Source organism: Nyctibius grandis, chromosome 2 (genome assembly GCF_013368605.1).
Source record: "Nyctibius grandis isolate bNycGra1 chromosome 2, bNycGra1.pri, whole genome shotgun sequence".
NCBI lineage: Eukaryota > Metazoa > Chordata > Aves > Nyctibiiformes > Nyctibiidae > Nyctibius > Nyctibius grandis.
The window spans coordinates 42,549,020-42,573,922 of NC_090659.1; the positions used below are offsets into that span (position 1 = coordinate 42,549,020).

General features: G+C 39.0%; 1 protein-coding gene across 1 annotated transcript in view; it reads right to left on the reverse strand.

The window, feature by feature from the left end:
• Positions 1-24,903, reverse strand: part of TBL1X (transducin beta like 1 X-linked) — a 199,247-nt gene that overhangs the window by 42,839 nt on the left and 131,505 nt on the right. The window contains exon 4 of the mRNA XM_068425152.1: positions 15,009-15,116. Within this exon, the coding sequence (XP_068281253.1) occupies positions 15,009-15,066 (58 nt within the window). The 5' untranslated portion in view covers positions 15,067-15,116. The remainder of the gene's footprint in view (positions 1-15,008; positions 15,117-24,903) is intronic.

Sequence of the window (24,903 nt, forward strand, 5' to 3'; positions counted from 1 at the left end):
CCTCTCCTCACGGATGCTCTCAATCCGTTCTCTGCCCAGCCTGTATTTATGCTTGGGATTGCTCTGACCCATGTACAGGACCTTGCACTTGGCCTTGTTGAACTTCATGTGGTTCGCACAGGCCCAGCTCTCAAGCCTGTCAAGGTCCCTCTGGATGGCATCCCTTCCCTCCAGTGTGTTGACCGCACCACATAGCTTGGTGTCATTGGCAAACTTGCTTGAGGGCGCGCTCAATCCCAATCTTATCTGATAAGATCCAAATACTGAAAATCAACAGAGTGAAACTGCTTAAGTGGGTGCTTCTGGACACTGTGTTCCTCATCCCTCTTTGAAAAATCCTCCCATACAATTTGTAATTAAAAGAAAAACAAACACAACAGAAACAACTCAACCAGACCACCGACCAATAGCTAATCACCTCCTGATTTCTTGTACTACCATAGCATTTCTATAAGGCTCATATGAAAGCAGAGTGGTTTTAAAAGTAACACACACAGTTAACAAAATCCTGAATAAAGCTGTACCCTTGTCAGGTCTCTGATAACACTGAAAAATCACTTGAGCTTTGCTTTTACAGTTACCAGATGTCACCAGTTCTCTCTGGGGCTCTGTGTGTGAATACACTGAATTATATAGCAATGCTGCAGCTCTATAGTTGAGTCTTACAAAAAGGTGATTCCTATTAAACTAAGGCAAGTTTTTTAAATGTTAGCTTGTGTTACAAGTGTTAACTTGGCCCTCCTTCTATAAGTTCATGAAACCACACTGGGGAACACCAAAGCCAAGACACGAGCACCCCCCGCCCCCGGTGACTCTGTGCAGGCTGTCAAGGCAGTTGGGGAGCGAGAGCAGGGACAGAAGGTTTGTTTTGCAAGTGAGGGTGTGAAGAAAGGATGTGGTAGGGATGACATGAAATGACAACAGATACAAACTCAAAATGCTGTAGCAGCAGTGAAATGAATGAAAGTTGCAAACCTGTGTCCACATGCACTATCTCCCATAAAGTCTGTCATTTCGGTGACTGTAATAATCACTCTATAAAACAATAACTGCTATTCAAACAGCATCAATAAATGAAATCTTAATATAGTAAACCTTTCGAGGATACACGTAATGAGACTATAAGCTTTTAAGGTTAAAGACATGAACACAAAAGGCCGAAGGGGAGAGAGCACGGCCACACACTGAACCAGTTTTGTACCAGCGAACGGGACAGTCACTTGTGCCGTGACGTGACCAGTGCCCTAAATGGAATCTTTCAGCAGACTTGAGAGAATGGCTTCCAGGTTTTTTCTACCTCAAGAAAGATGGGAAAACACGAACCTGCACACTATGTATAATCTTTAAATACATTATCATACACGAAAAAAAAGATCGAAATGAACAGTGCAGATCTTGATACGATCACTTTAAAGGGAGGTGACCTATCAACTGTGGAATAGTTGGTCTTGAAAGATTTTACAGAGCATAAAAGCATAGAGGAAATAATGAACGCAGAAAAAAAATTACTTAAATGACACCCCCGCCAACCCAAAAATTGTTATGCAAGTGTTTTTGACTTGAAAACTGAGTGAAATTCCTCACGTAGAGATTCCCGCACTTTTTTTGTACTGACAGTGGTAACAGGTCCTGGTTCTGTGCTGTATCTTTTCCCACACCGAGGTGTCTGTATATACTCTCAGCGGTACATATACACAGCCATTTGGGAATTCTTGCCCTAGGCAGTGCCAAAAAATGCATATGCAGGGCTGTGTTTTGCAAAATTTCACTGATAGATTTTGCTGTAACTGCAAAAACAGAGATGATCGAGATGTTTTTCCCTTGGCTGCTCCTTTTTCAGTTAAAAATGGCCTCTCCTTAAAACAACATTTGTCATTGATCATAAAATGACTAGGGTTTATTTAATGAACATAATGCTGCTCTTTGTGTGCTCGTTTGATCTGCAGGCTACGTAGTTTTAGTTGTTTGTAATACGCCTGGCTCACAGCAGAAATGCCTGTCAAATGCAGGCGTAGGAAAAGGCACTGGGCAGCCACGCAGCCTGGGGAACGCCTTGTCTTCTCCAGAGACGTGTCTCACCTCTTCTGGGAGTGAAGGGTTCTTCCTTTTAGGCATGCAGCTGGGGTGCTGCCGAGTATTCCCCACGCTAGCTCACCTGGCAATCACAGATCCAGCTAGCTGACATTCACTAAGTGCTCCTTTCATTTTCCGATCCCTTTGGCACCGTAAAAAGCGATCTTGTTTAAATTGCCATCTTAAATTGTAACAGCTACAGCACCTACTGCTGTGTTTGTACAGGTGAAGGGAATGACAAAGAGGGGTCTGTGGAAGCAATGACTTCTGAAGTGTTTCAGTCTTCTCTGGTTACTCAGGAGTTACCTCGGGCATGGCCTGATCAGCAATAGTTAAGCAATCTACTGAATACTGCGTAGGTTTTCTGTTTGTGAACTACCTGGACTTTAGTTTTCTCTGGTAATCTAATTAGTATACTGTTCAAGTAATTTTTAAAAAAACAGATGTCTCTAAGTTATTTGCAAATTACTCAGTTTAATTATTCATACTATAAGATTCTTCACTGAAACATTTGTTACTGTAGAATGAAACAAAGAACAGAGAATTATGAACATCAAATTGCCCTTCATGCACATCTTGGGCATCTGTATGATGAGCAGCCTCTATCCCAATGCTGAGTACAAGTACCAACCCATTCCTGCAAATCTTTGTATAACTCATGCCCTGTGTGGCCCTCTGTCCTGGAAAACAGTGAGGTTTCATATAGAGGTCTGTGTCATTTCCTTTAATAAATTTTCCTATTCCTTTAACTCAAGCAGTCCAGACTGAGGTTTTCAAATTCAGGGATCTCAGGTTCAATTTCTGGAAATCACTAAATTAGTGATGTTATTACCTCAATAGAAAGATGGAAAAAAAAAAATGAGGAGTCATAAACTATCTGACAACCCCTTCTTTTTCTGTAACAATTTAACCATCTCCAGATGGAAATAATCAACACTTCTGATTTCATTGATTTCTCTGACATTGTGTTGTCTGTCTTTTTGGAAATTCTCAGTACTAGCTCTTCCAGTCCTCATCTCTGAAGTAACACGCTGTTCTCTTCGAAAGCATTCGGCAGGTACAGGATACAAAAATGAGCAAGGTTTTAGAAATTATTAAAACTTCTGGCTCAGTAGAATCAACCTGCAACTGCTACAATGGGATCCACTGGCAATCTCAAGTTTTCTGGCTGCATGAGTGTTTCTTTTTTTAAGGCAGTATTGTAGCTGGCATTACTAATGAGACTTTGACCGATGCAAAATTCATGCAAGAATGGAAGGCACGTAAGAGCAGACTACAGCTGTACAGGCTGCAGGGAAAAAAGGTGGCTGTGAGGGCGTAAAGGAAAGTCATCTTTATGACCATAAGTGGGTATATGGGCAAAAATCCTGGGAGATTTAGACACATGAAGTAGTAACATTCCACAGAGTAGTAAGTCAAAAGAAAATCACACGCAGGAGGAAAAGATGTCCCCACACAGTCCTCTCAGCAGCTTCACCATGTTACCAAATCCACATAACTCCAAAGCTGCCCACACAGCTGCTTGCCAAAGAAACCAGATGCATCCAGTGGAAAAACATCTTCCCAAGTTTGACGTCTGGGTCTTGGGAGTGCCATCTAAGCAGGAAGGGAAGAGTGGTGCAATCTGGTGATCTGAAATAAATTAGAGCCCTACCACTGCAGTTTAAAAAAAATCCACTAAAGAAGAGTGAAATATCACCACTAAGAAAATCATTTCTTCCAAATACTAGGGATATACAAACAGCACAGTTAACACTAAGTTAAGACTTCTGTAGGTCTAGATTTACCAGTGTAGAGAAGCAAGGGACACGTATCACTAAGGGTATATTTCAATACAACTTCTGTCTGTAAAACCAGAAGCAAACAGTTTAACTTAGAGTAACTGTATTTTCTTAATCCTGGGCCTAACACATGTTAAACTAATTCCTGAGGTAAATGACATAATTTCTTGCCCATTGCCCAAGAGAATACAATGATGTTCTTCACTGCACTTGACTGCAGCTGCCATTTTAGAGTCCAGTATTTCCCCTTCTATATGATGCACTGAGTGAGAACTGAGAATGTAACATGGATCCCTACCCTTGTTTCTCCTTAGATTTGTCTAAATCTAAATATGTATCTATAAAAATATGGTCATAAAATCCTACTGTACATATGCAGAGGCTTCACAAAAAGGACAGCCGTTTCTCCGAAATACGTTCGGTTGCAGTTAGTAAGTGTCTGGTGCCTCAAGACACTGATAAGATTCTACAAACAGTTAAAAAAAAAGGTGGGCAAAAATCCTACACCACATCTTGTTCATTATTCAGAGCAGACTGAGATTCTTCTCCTAGCTGAGCTGCTTCTTTCTCGGTAATACATCCTAGAGTGCCTCTCTGGTTTTGCCAGTGTCTGCTTATTTTTGAAGACTTACCTTCACAATTACATAAAGGGCTTAACAAGGACACACATTAGCAATTTAAAATAGAGAACGGCAGTTGAAATATATTTTTAGAAAAATCAGCTGAACAATAGGGCTTGTACATTTGTTTCAAGATTGGGATTGCTGAACGATTAAAATTATTTCCAGAGCCCTGGGAAATGTGTCCTGTATTACAAGCTCTTTCACAGTCCCTGGGAAATATAAAGAAAGGATCCTTAGCTGTAGCTTGTGTCAGTTGCCAAAATTATAGTGTGCCTGGTTACCCGAAGCTTTGTAGAAGCGATTATTCACTAATATTAAATGTTACACCCTTTTTTTCTTGGATATCTGACCTGCTCACCTTCTGCCAAGAATTCAGAGTAAACGTCTGCTACCCAAAATTATTTTATTATGTGCCAAAGAATGTTTTTGGCAGGTTTTTTTTTCTTTTTCATGCAGGAAAATATGTTGGAAAAGATTAATACAACTTGGAAATGATCTTTTGATGAGCAGTACTTGGCACTCACTGTTTAAGCCTTTCTGAGGGCTGCAAATTAACAAAAAGAGAAATACGATACAGACAGAAAACAGAACATGAGCAATGGAAAGAGGAACTTAAAAAAAATCTTTTGAAAACAAGGTCTGAAATAATCCCCTTTTTCACTCACTCTGTGTAAATTAGACTAACAATGGCCAATAAATGTCAACACATATCTAGTACTTTAATGCAGCTACGGGCAAGGTTTGAAATAACTTACAAAGGCCACGGCAAGAAAAAGAAAAATAACCTTTTCCTTCTAAATTAATGGAACGCTGTTATCTTTTAGCCCTGTCCGTGCAACGAAACATCCAATGTGATGTGCATCGTTTTAAGGATCACATTTTTAGAAGAGACTTTCACAGTCATACATACTTCACAATTTATTTCCATAGACTATGTTCTTTTATCAGTTCTAATGTACACCTATAAGCCGTGGCAAGTAGGACACCACAGCTGACACTCAGTGGGTATTCAGGAACTTCAACACCAGGACGGTTTCTGTCGATGGTCACTACAAACGGAGTCCTAATATAGCTACGCTGGTTAGGTCTGAGGAGGGGTGATTTGTAACTGCCATAGCTGTGCAGGCAGAAAGTCCCCAGCGTGCAGCTTATTGGCAAAACCTGCAAAGCTGCAAGATACAGCTTCTTTCTCTGGGCCTGGAGAATCATAAGGAAAAGCAGTAAATTCACAAATTTGTAGCACTTCACGGGTTTTACTAGCAAAGCCATCTTGACCTATAGATATCTGCATTCCACCCAACATCCTATTTTCTTAATACACCTACAATACTTCATTTATGCAAGCTTTAAAAAACAGGACATGAAGTAATCAGAACCAAAATTTGTGCTACAATAAATTTGCAAAGGTGTAATTGTTTATGTTTGTGTAGCTTAAAAATCACCCTGTTTGCTCAGTGTCTGAGATCCAACATTATACAGCAACTTTCAGGCCAAAGAAAAATTAAAATAGCCAAGTTTAGAAAACTGTGAAGAGAGCTAGAAGGAAATACCAAGTAAGCAGGGTTTTGCAACTGGCAAAAGAACAAGATGCTCAGTGTATTTTTTTCCTTCACAGGAACTTACAAAATTCTGCACCGAGTACTGCTTTTCTTATATGGCATTTATATTGCTGTTGTTATGCAACAGGGGTAAAAGACACAGAGAAAGAAGTTTTCAAAAGGACCTCTTGAACTGCACCACAAAACATTTGAAATTATCATGTATACGTATGTATATAAAGTAGATATCTGGTCACAAAACCCTAAGTCTGTGCATATAAATGCACCTAAAAATGGCCTTCATACAGCTTATTGCATTCTTTTGAAAATACAACCAGAACAAAGTATGACAAAACCAATAACTTCTGTAGCTGTAAAAATATTTTTTCCTCTCCATTGTGGAATTTGAATTTTGGGAAGCCGACCGTCAAATACTGCTACTACATATTCACTGCTCTACGAAAAAACTGCACAATGTGGTTTTGACTCACACATTGTTTCACACAATTCAGAGGTGCTGTTGGCTTAGAAACCAATTTGCTTATCTTTAAAGGAAGCTGGGGAAAGTATTTATCTTTAACCTACCGGCTGCATCCTTCCCAAGATCTATAGCTTTGATAAGTTTAAAAAAAAGGTTTTGGAAATGCAGCCCAATAAAGCTTGTTGTCTTCTAATGCTGACCCTGGTTTTCTTAAAATGTACTTAGTATTTGCAAAGAGAATAAATCATTGCTAGCAGAGAGAGAAACTGTGCATAATAATGCAGTTCTTATTTGAGAAATGGATTTGTCTTTTCAGCAGTCATCCATCCTCCAACTATGAAGTATAATTTCAAATTCAGAGTCAGTCTCACTGTTTCTGGAATCATACAGTCACCTCCTCCCTAGTTTAAAAGAAATACAGCAAGTAGGGGAGAGAGTTTAAAAAAAAAAAGAGCACTATAAACCCCCTTATAGACCCTTTTGATAGTACACTATTTTTATTACATATGTATTATGCTGGGGGGAGTTATATACATATTATGCTACATTATATGCAATATATATAGTTACAGATGGTTTCTCATTAGATAGGAATGTTCATCCTGGGGTGACTTTTAGGAAACACTTTTAATTAAACCAAAATGTATTTTTGTCAAATTTCTCAAGCGTTCTTATCCAAGAGTCACTTTAACACATATTCCACTTCTGGAACAACACCGTGGCTTTATTTATCTCAAATGATTCACGGAAGGTCACAAATGTTGGTTCTATATCCAACTCCCAGTATATCAGAGATTGGATCATAAGCTTAAGTCATTTTGAGTAGGCTGCCCTTAAAGAGGATAACACATCATATAAATAGGGCTGCATGCCAACAAATCAGATCTGTGCTAAACCATGAGAATTAAAAACGGATTTTGTATTGCTCCAAAGCCTAGCCCCATTGTACAGCTGAAAAGGTGAAAGAAACCCTGCCTTCAGTCTTAACACACCAGTTCCTGAATAATATAGTTAGCATCTCATTCATGCTGCATTTAGAGATATATATTCACTTATATATATTCACCTATAAATTCTCAAATAGTACTTTGAAATAATAGGAAAAAAAATGTTCAAGAGTGTCCCAGCACACCTTTCCTCAGAGGATTTCAATACATTTTAGGACTAAAACCTTTTACCATCTGCTGTGAGGTACCGTATGTAGTATTAACCTCACTTTCAAAGAGGAATATTGAGGCACAAAAATTTTAAAGGCAGGTTTAAACACCCATTTTTTACATATTTTCTTAAAAAGTGTATTGTTTTATTTACTCAGTAATACCTGTTCAGCACCCAGTTACACCAGCACAAAAGTAACTGTGCAAATAGTTCTAAGCAAACACACAAGCGTCTTTATATCAGTGCAGCTGAGTTTGGTCTACTCACTAGCTACTCTATACCGCAGGCAGCACACACGCAGCCCAAGAGCCAGTGATAACACGTATGTAGACACAAATAATGCAGCCATAGATTATTACTGAAACAACACTAAAATGTGCATTTTATCTTTGGCTGTCAGGATGTCATTTCAAGGATGCATTTTTCCTTCAGCAAACAAAAGGTCCTCATCTTTACTATTAGAGCATAGCTATGCACACAGCTTCAAGAGCATTCCAGTGACTATCATGTTTAATAGCACCTTTATGTACAGGTTCTGTAAAAGATCTTTGAGGCTCCCCAGCATTGAGCAGGAGGCTTGACTAGTTGAACATGAGCCAACAATGTGCCCTTGCAGCAAGGAAAGCGAACAGCATCCCGAGCTGTGCTATGAAAACTGTTGCCAGCAGGTCAATGGAGGGGGTCCTTGCCCTCTACTCAGCCGTGGTGAGACAGATCTGGAGTAGTGTGTCTGGTTCTGGGCTCCCCAGTACAAGAGAGACATGGACATACTGGAGAGAGTCCAGTGAAAAGACCACGAAGGTGATAGATAGATTGCAGCATCAGGCATACAAGGAGAGGCTGAGAGCATTGGGACTGCTCAACCTGGAGAAGGCTCACAGGGGACCTTATCCATGTGCATAAATCCCTGAGCAGGGTGCGAAGAGGATGGAGCCAGACTCTTCTCAGTGGTGCCCAGTGACAGGAAAAGAGGCAATGGGCACAAACTGCAACACACATGAAATTCCACTGAAACAAAATAAAACACTTTTTTACTGTGAGGGTGATCGAGTATTGGAACAGGCTGCCCAGGGAGGTTGTGGACTTTCCGTCCTTGGGAGATATTCAAAACCTGAATGGACACAGCCCTGAGCAACTTGCTGCAGCTGACCCTGCTGTGACCAGGGGAGTTGGATTAGATGGTCTCCAAAGGTCCCTGCCAACCTGAACTATTCTCTGGTTCTGTCATCACCTGACATACCATCCAGCCTGAACTCTCGTATGATCCTAATGAGCCAAATTGGAAGAAAACATAAAAAAATTGCAAAAGAAAAATCATTATCCACTGACTCTACCATCAGTGCACACTATTGTTTTTACTGTCACACTGGACAAGTGCCTTTATTGACCAAGTGATCCATCCTTATAATGAATTATTCTTCAAGGTGTAGGTTTTAATAATTTAAGTAAAACCCATGCACTGTACATTCCCCTTCATCCTAGCAGCAGCCTTCCTACACAAAGGAAGCAGTTAGCTTTGAAACAAATTTAGCTGACCTATATATGCCAATAGTTTATGCTATGCTTAATTTGAATTATTTTCAACATGCACTTCTCTCATCTGTGACTCAGGAACTCTGTGACACACAGTTGTTCAAAATACTCTAAACGCACCTCATATGCAGAAAAAGTATGGACTTCAGAGAAAAATTACATAGGTTTATATAGGTAAAGACTGTTGCATAAGGCACAAATTCAAAAGAGCAGAATATTGATCTTCAGTCATACCCTGTTGTCTGAGAACTTACCCAGGCAAACTGTGATATTTACATTTTGTATAAAATTTCTTTGTTAAAAAAGAGAGTCATAAAAAAAGATATTTTCCTTAAGATTTTGTTCCTTCCTTTTCAAAAAATTGTAAATGGCATTGGAAAAATTGCAGTTTAGAACTATTTCAACTACTAGTATCTAGTTGGACATCATCACAATGATGAAATCCCAGAAGCCTCAGAATATCCATATTTTGGATTCTCTCATAATTTCCAAAGGAATAATGAGAATAAGATGCCCTGGATGTGGTTAACAGGAAAGTCCCTTGTTTGCACATGCCTAACTCTACAAAGGATATTGTGCTGTGTGATTCACAGAAACGCTTCATGCTGTATGTGCCTTTGAGCCTGTGCTTAGAACATGAGAGAAAACTCTTATCTTTTAGAAAAACAAGGAAAATCTGTCAACTATGAACCAAACAGACCAACGTACTGCTGTCATCCCGCATCTACAGATGGAAAACAACTATGTTATTAGCTGCCTTAACTCGTATGGTTGGGAAGAAAACAAATGCCAATTCTAAAGTATAATGGTAAATCGTCCCAAGTCAGCAGCTAAAAATTTCATTGACATCTTTTTAGCAAAAGCATCCAGCTAGTGTTTTTATTGTCTTGGACACAGTATAGATTGCACACTGAGGAATAGTTTATGAAGAGTATGTCATAAAACATGGAAAAATTCAAACTGAACAGTAAAAGTATGAGCAAAAATGGAAACTGTTACACAACCTTAACTCTAACAAGTCATTGCCAGACATCCACTACAATAAATGCCCTACTAGAGAGCAGTATAAGCCGCAGACAGCTGGGAAGCTGATTTTCAGCTAAGGATTCTATACTGCAACATGCATCTAAGTGCTAGAAAAGGAACAATTAAATCAATCAATGCATAGAAAAACCCAAATTTGAAAAAGATTTAGTAACTGAATTGACATGGGTGGCTGGGTAGGGAAGGTAATTCATTGTAGCATTTGGACCTACGATAGGATTTGTCACTCAGAACAGACGGCAGCACATTTTAGATTAAAAAGTATGTAAGAGATCTGATTTCCCTTGGTTATGCCATCCCCAGCCCACCCATTTTCTATTTTCCTTGGAATCCTTATTACTCCCATTGCATTGTACTGCTTTGACCTTCACTCCTAAAGACAAATAAGTATCTGTTTCTCTTTTGGGCAGACAAAGCAAAGGGGTAAACTCTATATTCTGAATATATGATTCTGTAGAAACACAGGTCTTCACTCTGAAGAAAACCAACAGGAGGACTATGTCAGCAGTGAAGATGGTTGCTAGAAGAAGTATGCTTCTCAGGAGTCTGAAGAGGTGCAAAGCTCAATCAACATCATTTGGATGCCAGAACCATGGCTTCTTTGGTAAAGCTTGTTTCACTTTTGTCAATGCACCTGCTTTGTTGGTGTAACTACGTCCACCACAGGAGTAGTTTGTGTGCTCCTATCTCCACACTGGTAGTACACTCATAGCATAGACACAATTTAAGCCTGATTTTAGTAAATGAGGCCAACATTTTCTCTTAAAGGTAGTCTTTGAATCAAGACACCTACAAATAAATATAACCTGACTTTTAAAAGTTTGACTCCTGAGATAAACAATGCTTGGAAGTACTCAGCACTTTTAAGAACTGGGTCACTTCAAATTGTGCACCAAAAAGCTCATATTCAAAAAGGAACAAACTGAACATTACAGGACTTGACTTTTGGATAGGAAGTAACAATCTTAAACTGAAACTAAACACTTGATTTCTTTGTACCTCAGGAAGGCGGGCATTCATGATCCTAGAGTGGAAGTGACAACATCTAGCCACCTTAGTGGTGGAATTCCTATGCCATCAACCCATGGAGCCTAAATGGAAATTACGCCTGACTGCTTTGTTTTTCTAGGCATAGATAAGCCCTGAGACAGTCACCTATGTGAAGGGGCAATTATTTACTTACTTATTTTAATACATCTAAGCAATTAGAGCCTTAACTTGTCCAAGTCCTGTCTTGCACCAGAGGGATTTGACTGCACTGCCCCTGGACCAGGCATCTTCTCTAGCCTGCCTCTCCAGCAGCAGGCAACTCAAAGCAGTCTCCCTGGCTTTATTTTTTTCTGTGAAACCACATGATCAGTTGGTATAATTCAAGTGCCACAATTTACCATTTCATTCCATCTGCAAACGTACTCCAGAATCATTTTGTATTTCCTTCCAGGTAACTGATAAAGCTATTGAGCACTATTATGCCAAGAATGGATTCCTTTGAGCTCCCACTAGAAGCAACCTTTGAGATGAATACTCCCCAGCTTTAATCACTTTTCAAGATGTTTCTGTTAGCCTGTTTTTAATCCATTTGGTAACCCTGGATTACACAGATTTTACACACTGTTATTTCATTTTGTTTTTAACCACAGTGTCAACAAGACTAAGTAAATGTCATAAAGTAGACTAAGTGTATTATTGTCAGCGCAGCTATCTCCGTCAATTTCATTTGTGATCTTGGAAAAAGCGGCATCAAGTTTGTTTGACAAGATCTATTACCCATAAAAACTTGCTGGCTGGCATTAGGCATGATGTCATCTCTTCATTTTTTTGTTGAAGGTATCTAGTTTCAACCTTCCAATGATTTTGCTTGACCTATAGTTACCTGGATCATCTTGTTTAACCTTTAAAAATTCTGGCACAACATTTGCTTTTTCCAGTTCACTGGAACTCCCCTTGGTATGCCAAGATTTGTTAAAAAGCAACAATAATGGTTTAGACAGTTCAACTCTATTAATACTCTCCTGTGCAAGTTTTCTAGTCTGACAGAGAATTAAGGAGGAAATATAATTATTGAATTTCACTTCTAACTTCGATTTTAGAAGAGCTAACTTCTGCTAGAATGACCTGCCAGCATTTTCATAACAAAGTGTAAAGCACTCCTCAGTATCTTTGCTATAATGTTTCAAATAATCTCAAGTGCTTCTGTGCCTTGCAGCTGCAAAATACTTGAAATATTATAGGGACAGTTTGCTTTTTATATAGTTGTTCTGCCATATGTATTTCCTTTTGTTGCTTCTCTCTTCCTCCCACCATCTGCCTACATTTTATGGGAAAGTCTGGAAGTTTTACAGGATAAGATTAAAGGACAGATATCTGAAAAAAACCCTGAACTTTTGTACAGTCTTGTAAGCAACCTTTATGGCTGTGTTTGATATAAGTTTTAGAAGCTTTGGGTTCAGTTAATGTTAATAAATAATCAATGTAATAACCTTGGTTTTGGCAAATTCCGTAAACTGTATGAGTTTGAACTTAAACTGTATTTAAACACTAGCCCTCTAAATTTGGCATGCATTATTTCTGAAGCTATTGATTAAACAGCTTTCATCTGCTGTTGCATCTTATGGCATTTACACTAGCAGGTGGAAAGGCAAGATGCTGTATAATGATTTCTGTCTTATTACCCTACTTTATCTGAAAATACAGATATAAAAATTTCTTTGGAAAAAACAATGACAGCATGAAAGAAGATTCAAACTAAACGTAAGAAGCTTTTAAAATAGATTAGTGGATTTATCATTGGTTATAGCTCTTATCTGCTGAATGGAATTACTAGCAAACTGTCAGATATATCTACTAAATCAATACCTAGCATCCAGATTTCAATATGCTCACTTTGAAGCATATTTGAATATTTCTTCAAACATTTAACCTCATCTTCTACTCTCTTATATGGGCAAAATACGACAGAACAGTGGAAATACCATGTTTTTGTGAATGCCTTTATTATGTGTGGATTAAGTAAGAAAAACATTTGGCCCTTTACATAAGAAGATAAGAGCAGTACAACTTGCAACTAATACGAAAATTTGTACATGAAGTTCTCCCTAAAATGTCAAAAGTGGTTGCTTGCTATTGGGAGATGGGTTACCCAGAAGAACTTTCTCTTGACATTTGGCTGATACCACCATTCTTGACTGACTTTGTAAAGCCTCCTTCTGAATCACTACACAACACTAACCCACCTACTGATCTGCCAAGAGGAATAAAAAAGGCTGGTTTTCTTTTTTCACATCAGGAAAAGTTACCGTATCAACACACTGTTATGTAGAATTTCCTACAGTACAAATATAACAACGTAAAACAATTTCAGGATTCTTTAGGTTTCGATTATGTCCATCTGCGCACTGCTCTAATGTTCAAAAGCCCTTTCCAGTAGGGTACCTGGTAGCTTATTTTTAAAAATAAACTTTCTCTGGATGAAATTTTAGTTTTGTTTATTTCCTATCTTTCTTTCACCTGATTGCATGCCAGAACTAGACTATTTTTTAATAAGCTTTGTTATTAGAGAGAAGAATACAATGTGAGAAAACAGCTACTAACACAGGCCACCACTAGACTCTCAAAGAACTGTTTTAAAAGACCAAATCCTGAAAAAGTATTATAAATCTTCTCAGCTTCAGTGGAGATTCCTTGCATAAAGATTTGGGTTCCTGGGATTGAAATAGTCTTGGGAAGTAGAAGAAAGAAAGCAAAATAATGTATCTAATGAATGCTAGTTATAATGACCAACAGAGCAGGCTAACCCAGTATCTTCTACCTGCTGGGATTTTGGTCCCCTGTCCAAGATATCTTGCAAGTCCGGAGGGCTTATTCTAAAACTGGCTTCAAGTCTTCTGACAGGAAGACAGGTATTTTTCACAGATATTTTTTTTTGTTTTATTTGTTTCAGCATATGAAACACCAAATATTTTTAGTCAATTCTACTTTTACCAACCCAGAACATAAGGCCAGTATCAAGTAAACTGGGATCCTGCCTATAAATCCTTTGTCAATGTCTCTCACCTCCCCAATCATCTCTGCACTAACAGAACATTTTCCATTAGTGAAGAGAACTTCTAGTTCTTGCAGTCAAAGAGTAGAATCAAGACTACGAAAACAAAATAGACCCTAAATTTCAATTTCAATTTTTTTTGAAGGAAAGATGAAGCTTTCCTTCTAAAAGGAAAAGCCCTGTAAAGACATTATTTTCCGATATGAAAACAGATAGAGGAAGTGATGCTAAGACAAAGCCACACTGACACTTGCACAGTTCAGTTTGCATACATAATTACCCTAATGAAATTCTAAAACATCAGACGCTTGCACCCAAATTTCCATTTAAGGCCAATATAAAACCAGTTTAGACAACTCCTCTTTACCTAATAAGTATCTGATAGAACTATTTCAAGTAGCTAAGAAAAAAGATACAAAATCCATGTGCTTTGTGCCTATGCTGCCAAAAATTACTTCAGCTGAGATAACTCTACAAAAACATTTGTTAACATAATGCTATTTATTTCCTTGTTTTGCCTAACTGCAATGTTTACTTTGTACCTGCATATGTTTGCACTTTTATTATGTTCAAGACTGTAATTTCAAAGAAACATGGGTTTGTGCAATAAATATTTAGCCTGAGTTTATCAGTCTGAAACACTCAATGCAACATTCCTAAAGCAATACCACGCAAAAGGCCAATTTTCCCATTTCATCTGTGACCTGAAGTTGTGAGGAAAGACAGGAAATTTACCCGATTCCTGGAGATAGCGATACACCAAGAAATTCACTTCGTCACTGGTTATGCTCATCTTAGCCCAACCTCAATATGATGAGGTTTACGAGAAGTGTGATCCACGCTCTGTTCAAAGGGAAAGAAAAGAACAGGTTTTGTTTTATCTTGATTTATTATGAAATTTGTTATCAAAATAGAGGTGGGAATTGTTACGGTATTTAAAGGTCTCATATAGTTATTAGAGCTGTTACATCTCAATGTGAGGCACCCATTATAGTTAATCAAGTACTCAAGTTGTACTGTACCTTTTATTATAATTAAAGAGCAGTATTTAACATATATGAGAGAGTCAGAGGGAGCATTTTAAATCTTGGAAGCCTTTGCAAGTCTCAACTCTATTACTTCTTTGGCTTTACTACAGATTATTCGGACACTCCTTTTTACTGTGTGAGCATTTTCTCTTCAGAACTCCTGGCAACTACCATCATCTATAACACACCAAATCATAACAATTTTGCAGCCTCAAATTTGTAATCTAGTTTTCTGACCAGTAGTTCATTCACTGAAAAGACAGATTCTTTCCTTACAAAACCATGTTATGCAGAGAACTTCTATTTAAGTTCCCATAAAATAGAAACAAATCTAAATTTAACATGAGATTACTAATTTCATTATGGAGCGGGGGGTAGAGAGAGAGAAAAAAAGAGAGAGAATGCCATATACCTTGTGCCAATAAGGAATACAAACATCCTGGCATTATATAAAGTTATAATGTTATAATGTCTCTGCTGATTAATGGTAAGCAAGAACTAAACTTCTGTTATTCACTTAAGTAATCGTAACCTTTGGGATGACAGTTTTACATTACTATTTTGGGCATATACTCTGATAATAAAAACATTGGTTTTAGATGATAAATTTGTTTTGAACATTTTCCATTAAATCTTGATAATTCATTTCTGTTTGGGCATCTGACTTAAGTAGTTTGGTTTGAAAAGCCATAAGTACTTCTCAGACATAAACTTTGCAACTTTGTCAGCCACACCATACCTAGAACTAACCACGTAAAGATTTGTACGCAGAAGCACACACTACGCTCTCATCGCGTATTACAAATGAAAGACCGTAGGCGTGTGCCGTTTGCTTCCATTTCCCGTATGTCTCTTGTTGGCAAGCGGAAAGGTCTTTGTTCATCGAAAACCTCTTCAGTAATTCCTGTTGCCTGAAGTAGCACCTGCTACTGCAGGCAATGCTGATCAACTACAAGTTTCCCCTGCTGATGATTTCAACCAGCAGGTCACTCATGGCTGTAACAGATGTCTCTGCATATTTATGTAAATGGAGGTCTTTTGAACCCTGGTAAGCCTTTTATTCTCCTGGGCTGCTATATTTCATCAATGGCTTAGATGCTGGTTTGCCATGAGAAACCACAGCTTGCTAATTTGGGAGACATCTTCCTCAAGTATTCTAGTCTTTATTATTACAGTTTGCACTTCACAGAGAACAAGAAGAAACAAAATACTGAAAATTGTGCAGTCTTGGTGAGGAAAATTTCATCTACTTTGGAAAGGATGATCACTTTCTGCTAAGATTCTGGATGAGAACAACACCAGCTGTATTGAACATGCAGTTCTGTCACGCGTGCCACGTATCGCCCTGGGAAGTCGTTTGGTCTCTTTTCTCCTCAATTCCTCATCTGTAAAATGGGCTCAAATTTCTCTGCCACAGGATCAGGAGACTGTAAGCACTGGTAGCTGTAAGGTCTTTAGTTACCAAGGTTGGCAACTGCAGGCAGTGAAAGCACCACTTTCAGTATAGCTTTATACATACTACTTCCAGATAAACAGACTTGGTTCTGAATAATTAATAAATCCCTGTGCCCTCTTTTGCATAATCTTCACCATACAACGAAGAACAAAACAGACATTCACAGCAACAGTTAAGGCCATTTTCCTCCCTGAGTACTTAAAATATATCTGTATCACTGCTATGGCCATGTTAACAATAAATCAAGAAACTTTGATAGCTGTGGGTTTAAAAAAAACACCCAACATAACACTTCTAAAAGCATTTTAAAAATAGCAGTTTCAGTATTTGGTGGTAGGAAATTTGGTAAAGATGAAACCTCTTACAAAAATTCAGTTTCAGCAATGACGTACTTTGTGGTAAAATGAACTTTATTAAAAAAAATCAAGAAACTACAAATGCCGTTTCTAGATGCATCCTGCTAATTTAAGACACTACCATGGTATTTCCCACATACAGAGGGTTGCTTTGGGAAAGGGAAGGGAAAGGAGGAGTGTTGTTTTTTTGTTTGTTTTTCTAAAGACAACTTTTCTTAAATGAATTAAAACCAGAGAAAATCAGCCTGATTGCACAATAAATAGTCTGACGGCCCCAGAAAAACCTCCACAGCAGCCACCTTTGTATCAGAATCCCAAGCACATCGAGTAGTTGGATTTACAATGCATTTTCCCTGAAGTCAGTCAACAGGAATTACTTTGACATATGTGTCGGATCATATCTTTATACACATTGTTACCATGCCATAAATAACCAGATGATCCCCACTCATACATTTAAGGTTTCTTCCCTCCCACAGATGCCAGTGCAGCAATCAGATACACAACTGTAAAGCTTTTACCCGTCCAAAGTGATACAGAGATCTTGGCTTTGACCCAGAGAAATCTATTCATTAGAAATTTGGCTGAGCTATGAAAGACCATACTCAATTTCATTAACGCTCCTTTTTATTTCCTTCTTCTCCGGAGATAAACACCCTAAATAAAAGAGGCTACAGAAGACATGGTGGGGAGGAGAGGAACATACTTATCTTTTGTGTATCCCCAAGTCTGATTCACAAGGAACAAACAACTAGCCTCCCCCTCAATACATTTTTTTTTTAATGGAGAAATGCAAACTTCTGTAGAAAATTGCAGAAACCTTTAGTTATTGTGATAGATTTATTTCTGCTAATTGATGGTCTTCTTTTGTTACTGAAGACTGGTATTACCTAGATTAATAGTTTTTAAAAATAAATTGATTATAGCTTATAAACAATACCGATGTGCCTTTGGAGATATTTCACATTTAAACCAGCAATAACATCTTAATTCTTCACAATGTCAAGATTTAGAAAAAGCATTCAAACATGTACTTGAACTTTCTTTTCTTGAAACACTTTTTCCTGCACCCAATTACACATAATGGAAAATTCTATTTACTTCAACCTTGCCTTAAAAATTTGGGTTGTGATCCTGCAGATATTTGAGAACGTCCAAACGTGTGAGCTGAGCCCAGTAAGACTTCTCGAAGTATAATGAATCGCAAACATTCAAAACCCATCAGTGGATGGGTTGTCAAGATCATGCAAAATTAAATTTAACACTTATTTTAAATAAACACTCAGCTCTCAGTTCTGCTGGGATAGGTTTGCAGAAGTGCTTCCCATACAGAGGTAAAAAGCTGGGTTATTAGCTCAGATAAGCTACTGTTGTGCTTCTTGGTCTGCTTGGCTTTTGCTGAACTAAGTCGTTCAGGTAGAGTTGAGCTGGCTCCAGGGAAGATAACACTGCAGCCACTCCCAGTGCTCTGGGCAACCAGGCAGCTCTACTTCCTGGAGTACACCACCAGACCTGATTTGGACTCGTGCACCGGCATACCACCGTTCGCAAATTAAACCTTCTTGGAGCACTGGGAATCCTGCTATGGGCCATGCAAGTAGCTCTAGAAAAGGACAGCCTCACATATAGCTATGGTTCAGCACAGTGCTCACCAGGTTGACCAAGAATAGTTTATCTACATCCCATCCCCTTTACTCAAGGATTGCTCTTTCCTTCATCCGGCATACTTTAGCACTGTTGTCATAATAAGGGAATCTGGCAGAAGAAACCAAGGGAAATTAACTGTTTTAACTCTGAAATAGCATCTAAAGACAAAACTCCTCTACCTCTCTTCTAAATCATGCTCACAGGGTCCTCCAGGGCCATGGTCCTGCCCTTCAGGCTAACCCTGGGGCAGGGGATGGCCGAGGCTATCACAGGAAAGGAGTTTACATTTGCTACTGGAAGCAGCATTGCCATCTGCAGGGACTGGGGAGTTACCAGTCATTCTTCCCCTCAGGAAGGGCGGAAACAGGCCAGACATTTTAGGGAAAACACCTAAACTAAAACCTAAATCTGAAACCTAAATAGGAAGCCAGGCACTTCCCATTTCTGCATCCAGCCCTGCCAACAGAAATTCATCAGATGGCTGGTCTGGCTCTCGTCTTATCCCCTGAAGAAATCTGCATGCTCCAGTCTGCTTTAACTGAGTGCCAAGCAGTCGTCAGTTTCTTGGGAGGATTTTTTGGGGGTAATTTTTGTTAAATAAACACCCTCCCCTCAAAAAAAAACCAAAACAAACAAACCCACAAATTTTCGTTTATCTCCCGGAGAGGCTGCCCTATTTACCTACTTATTTGACAAGGCTAGGCCAAAATGTCTTTTACCAACCAAAGTTTTAATGACAACAACACGGTCATTAAAATGATGGGGGGGCAAAGAGAAATTGTGTATTTGCTTTGGGGGAAAAAAAAAAAGGCAAAATTTAGAGGTTTCATAAAAATGAAAACATTCCAGAAAGTTCAAATATTTAATGTTGTCAAATTGATGCTGTGCCGGATGGGAACTGGAGTTCATGTACTTGTGCTCCCATTTTCTCGTCCAAGATGGCTCCATGCATCAAGTCGCGTCTCTCAGGACCCACTACAGTCTCCCCATCTCAGAGAAAAGAATGTGAACACGAGAACTAAAATAGATTCTAGGAAGGCACTGTGACAGCATAGCCAAATCAATGTGTTACTGTTTTGCATATGCTCTGTAGTTTAATGAAAAACAACATTTCCCAAAGCCAGAAGCCACTTCTCACAAGATGAGTCACTTAAGTCAATCTCAGTATTTTCTGTTGAAAAATACTTTCATCAGAAACTTTCAACGAGCCCTATGCTTCTGTATTTCTAGGCCGTGTCTTACCATGGAGCCAGAACACAGTCAGCAGCCAGTAGCTCTTCCCCAAAGGCTAATGAGCCCTGCTTGGCCCACACCATCACATTCCTCAGCCTTGGCTTTTATCGCAGCTGCCTCTTCTCGAGGAGAAACTCCAGTATGCTTCTTATCCAAAAGGCCAAAACCGAACTTGTGGAGAGGAAAGGAGCACACTCAGCCCCTCTCCCCTCGCAGTCTCTCCTGCCATTTCATGAAGCTACAGAGTAAAACATCTCTTCTTTACAAGCATCCTGACAAGGGAATGAGACCATTGCATTCCTGCTGATTACAAGGTACAGAGTATGCAGGATGGTTCTTTCCAAACTCCACCTATGCCACTCACCAAAGTAACAGCTAGCCCTGTTTAAAATGCAGCTTGTGCATGCACGACTTCCAGACTCCTCCTTTGCAAGGCTTGAACTTGACACCTTGCTTTAAAAAAAAACCAAAACTTAAAACATAAACAGTTGCCCTTTCTAGAGATCATGTACTTAAGCCAAATGAAGATGTCCTCTCAGTAAGATCTGCACCGTATCTCCCTGTCTTTCTTAACGAGAAGGCAAATAGTCAACTATCCTCATTATATAAATGATAGGTCATCTGAACTATTTAGTGACACAAATGAGGCAATTCAAACCTCAGAGCTGTTGTCCCAGGCTCTTTACAGATGGTCACTGATGTCTTTGCGTCACTTATACTGTTAATATTTTGAGGTTTTCTGCACAAGCACAGTAACAAATTTGTTGTTTTGGGGAATGAAAGCTGAGATTCTGCAGAACAGGGTATTCTCCTTTGAGAATGGTTACTGCGCGGGACAGTATGCACTGTCTCACTTAGAAATCTGCCACTGACATTTATAGCAGCTTAATAAGGACAGGGACCTTCAAGAGAAAAGGCAATAGGCTTGTCAGAAAAACCTGCATTATCAAATGTTAAGGCTGGCTCTTCTTTTGGTTTTGTTTTTTATTTACACTGCCCTTATGCTGATTTAAAAAAGGCCACACTAAACCAACACAGACCCAGAGAGCCCCAGCTCACCCCTATTCTCACTGCTGCCTGTAAGATCACGCTCTGATGAAAAGAAGTAACAACTGCATCTGTATCTGAGAGCTTCAGGAAAAATGGCACGGACACAAAAAAAGTCTAAGCTGGATCCTGCCATGTTAGGGTATCCCATGCGATTAATCACTAACTCAACCACATCAGCGTTCAAAATCTGGTGCCAATTGAAGAAAGAGGAGGTAGAAGGAATGACAACTATAGACATGTGGCAGCTATCAATGAACCTGCAATTCTATCTTGAAGAGGTCACTCTTGATGAATCAAATGCTGTGTGTGTGGGCAAATCTGACAAAATGGGGCTCTCATTTAAATAAAACAAAAACTTTGTTTGGGAAGAAGATTGCTTTACTATGCAATACCTATAAACATATAGGTGCTTTTGACCAGATGAATCTCTCTTTTTTAAAAGCATAACTGTGCCTACCATATTTACCCTTTTATAAATCTGCAAGAAATTATCAAAAAGCTTGTCCTGTCCTGGAAAAAATGTTAACAAAATAATACATCATCCAGTAAAATATCAAAACAGTAAAAAAATAGATACTAAAAAATCAAACATAATACAAAAATATTAATAAAATACTTGGCCAATTAAACTTATCTTGGTGGCCATAACTGCAGAAAAGTTTTACTTCCGCATGAATACTGCTTTCTTTAATTATAAATCACATTTCAAACTGAAAGGCCATTTGGGACCAAACCCACATCTATTTATTTTAAAAAAAAAGGGGCAACAAGAGATATTCCAGCAATTTCTAAGTGCTATTCAAACATTTTTCAATTAATCAACAATTTCCAGCACAAAATAACTAATTGTCAACAAAAGACAAGCCTTTCATCACGAAATTTCCAGCAAACTCCACTTCCTCTATCAAAAGTTGCAGAACTGTGCATCAGCTCATTCGTACTTATAATCTCTTAGTTTGATCAGGTTATTTTTCAGTTCTCAGCTGGTTTACTTAATTACATCAGCCTCCAGCATTTCAGTTCTAAGAGTTCAAGTGGATCTTTTCCAGCTCCCTTTGCTGCAGAGTGAAATGGGTTTTCCTGTATTGATCTCTCCTTTTTGGCACTTTAATAAGGGAAAAAAAAGCAAACAAAACCAACCACTCTTCTTAATTAGTGCAATTGTGTTCTACCTCTTTTATAGCTTAGTTCTAAGAAGAGGCAACTTCAATTATTTTTTTCTTTTTTTTTTTTAATGAACAAAAATAATGTTTACACTAGTATATTGTATAGAAAGCTCCGGGAAGCCAAAAATAAGATTGATGGGAGAGTAAAGGTTGACGGTAGTTCTGGAGTTTGCAAATGAAATGAATTGTTTTAAAATAAAAAAAGGAAGGAATTTCAGAGGCTTGAGAAACCAAAAAACGTTACTGGATTTAGTTTGAGAATCAAGATACCTCATCACTTGGAACAACTGAAGTTAATTGGGAATGCTGCCACTAAACAGAACCAGGATTTTCTTCCTTACATGAGCACAAAACAGCAATTATGACAAACTGGGGACAATAGCATGTGTCCACTCATTTCAAACCAATTAGGCCAAAATACATGATCATCTGATAGTGTAGTTACTTGTCTGTGTGCGTGGGCATTTCCATGTACATAATGCAACGAGAAATGTGTTTTAAATCTTACAAGGAGTGCTATCACACTCAAAAACTTAGAAGATTGTAACTTTAAAAAGATGGCACAATTGCTCTATTGATATTTGCTTTTCTTGAATTTTGGCAAAAGGAACCACCTCAAATTTAACTTTTCACTTAATTTACCTGGGTTTTTACTAAAACCTCAACAAAACCAAAAGGAGCAAACATTAGCATTTACATTTTTCACCCATGCTTCACATTCAGAGTACTGAGATGAAAGGAATATGATGGGATGAGCTCCTACCAGAACTGGTTGGACCTGTTTAATTTTCTTTCTGTGACCGCAGACTTGAGTAAAATAACACAGCTGAACTTTTAGAATGAACATCCCCCCAAATATTTAGAATAAAGCACAGTCTCTTTTTCAGCTGTGGACAATTTCTCTGACACCTAACAATAAAGATCCACCAAAAGTTGAACGTGAAGTGTCTGAGTCCCAGCCTGGCCTGTAAGAATGGATGTAGACAGGCACCCAACTGTGGTCAGACAGGCCAAGGTCCAGTAGATAAAACACTTGCCTTTGAGGTGACACCATGGAGCTTCCAGAAATCTTCAATAAGGCCCTGAGCTACCCGCTGCACGGGCAGCGGCGGTTAGCAGGCACGATGCCCATTTTAAATGAGGCAACGTCATAGCAAGGAACACAAGAGCGATGGGTCTCGAAGGACAAGCGAGAGACAGCCGGAAGGCTTTGCCTGAAAAATGGAATATCTGAATAAGGCTTTTTCAATTATTTCTGATTTTTATCCTGCAACTTCGCTGTTTAAAATGGTGCAACTCCAGTAGCAGGGGCCAAAATCCTGTTTTTTCCCAACACATCTGAGCGTTTTAACTAGGCTGCGGAATCGGGTTGTGTCTTGCCTGCACGCCTTATTTTTAAAGACCGAGATAAGGATAAAACATCCATGTGTGGCTTTTACCATGTTCCTTACATAAACTACTTCCTATACCACCCTGAGGGTGAACCTTCATTTTAAAAACCACACTGCTATCACCTTACTGGTTGTAATGGTATGAGTGCCAGCTACAGTCGTAGGTATCACCACTACCCAACACGTTATGGATAGGCATGGCAGGCATGTCGCATAAACACCGCCACACCACAGAGTTGATGTGCAGAAAGCGTAAAAAGGGGTTTGAGATCTTTTCACACCCATAATCTCATATTTTGTTCCTTTGCCCCAGAGCTGCGGGGCGCAGCTCTCCAGGAGAGGGGCAGCAATGCAACCACAGCAGCAATGCCATGAAGAAGGGCCTGTTTGTCCACATAGCCGTAGGTTTGTGTGTTACTCCTTCACTCCCACAAGGCCCAGATATTCAGTAAAACCTGTGTTTCAATTCCATGTACATTTGAACTTAATTTAGTATCTATTTAGGAACCTATATTAGGTATTTTATTATCTTTTAGGACAGCTTGAAACAGGTGCATCTAGAGAAAGACTAAATGTGAAAACCATTCTGGTACTGTCTCATGACAACACCTATAACTTACATGACAAAACCAATCCTTGGACTTAGCAAAGCTCCATGTGTAAGATGACGTAAAACAACAGGAGTCTGAGCTGGGCTAAAAAACCTACATTTTTTAGCTGTGCAGGCTGGCCGTGCACGGCTGCAGGGCCCTAGAAGTAGCAGACAAGAAAAGCACCAGCGTTGCTCATCACACGTGTGACAAGGACAGACACATCCCTGACCCCTCAGGAGCTGGGGCCGCGTGGCTGCCCTGTGAGCGAGAGCCACACTAAGGTTCTGTGAAGGTCTAGAGACCAGGTGGGAGCCACAGCAGCCCGGCTGGTTCACGTCTGGATGGCCTCAGGCAAAGGGAATGTGCAGCAAAAGGAATGTGTGGCGACGTCATTAAGGGGGTGGGTTTTTATTAGTTTCTGCTAATAAGTTTAGCAGATGTTACTGGGAACAGTTTGATGTTATTTTTCCGTCATTTATAACTTTATTTTTAATTTTTCCCTCAGAGCAAGCAAAGGCAGTAGATCTTACCACATATTTCAACCTTAACTTGTTTTCCCTGTAGTATTGTTAAAAGTGTAGCTGAGGATTTTCTTTATTATTAATGTACAAAGGGAAAAAGTATTTTTCCCATTTGCCTATAATTCCAAAATAGCTGAAAGGATTATACTCGGAGTTAAAGAGGAAAAAGTACTTTTCAGACTCACAACA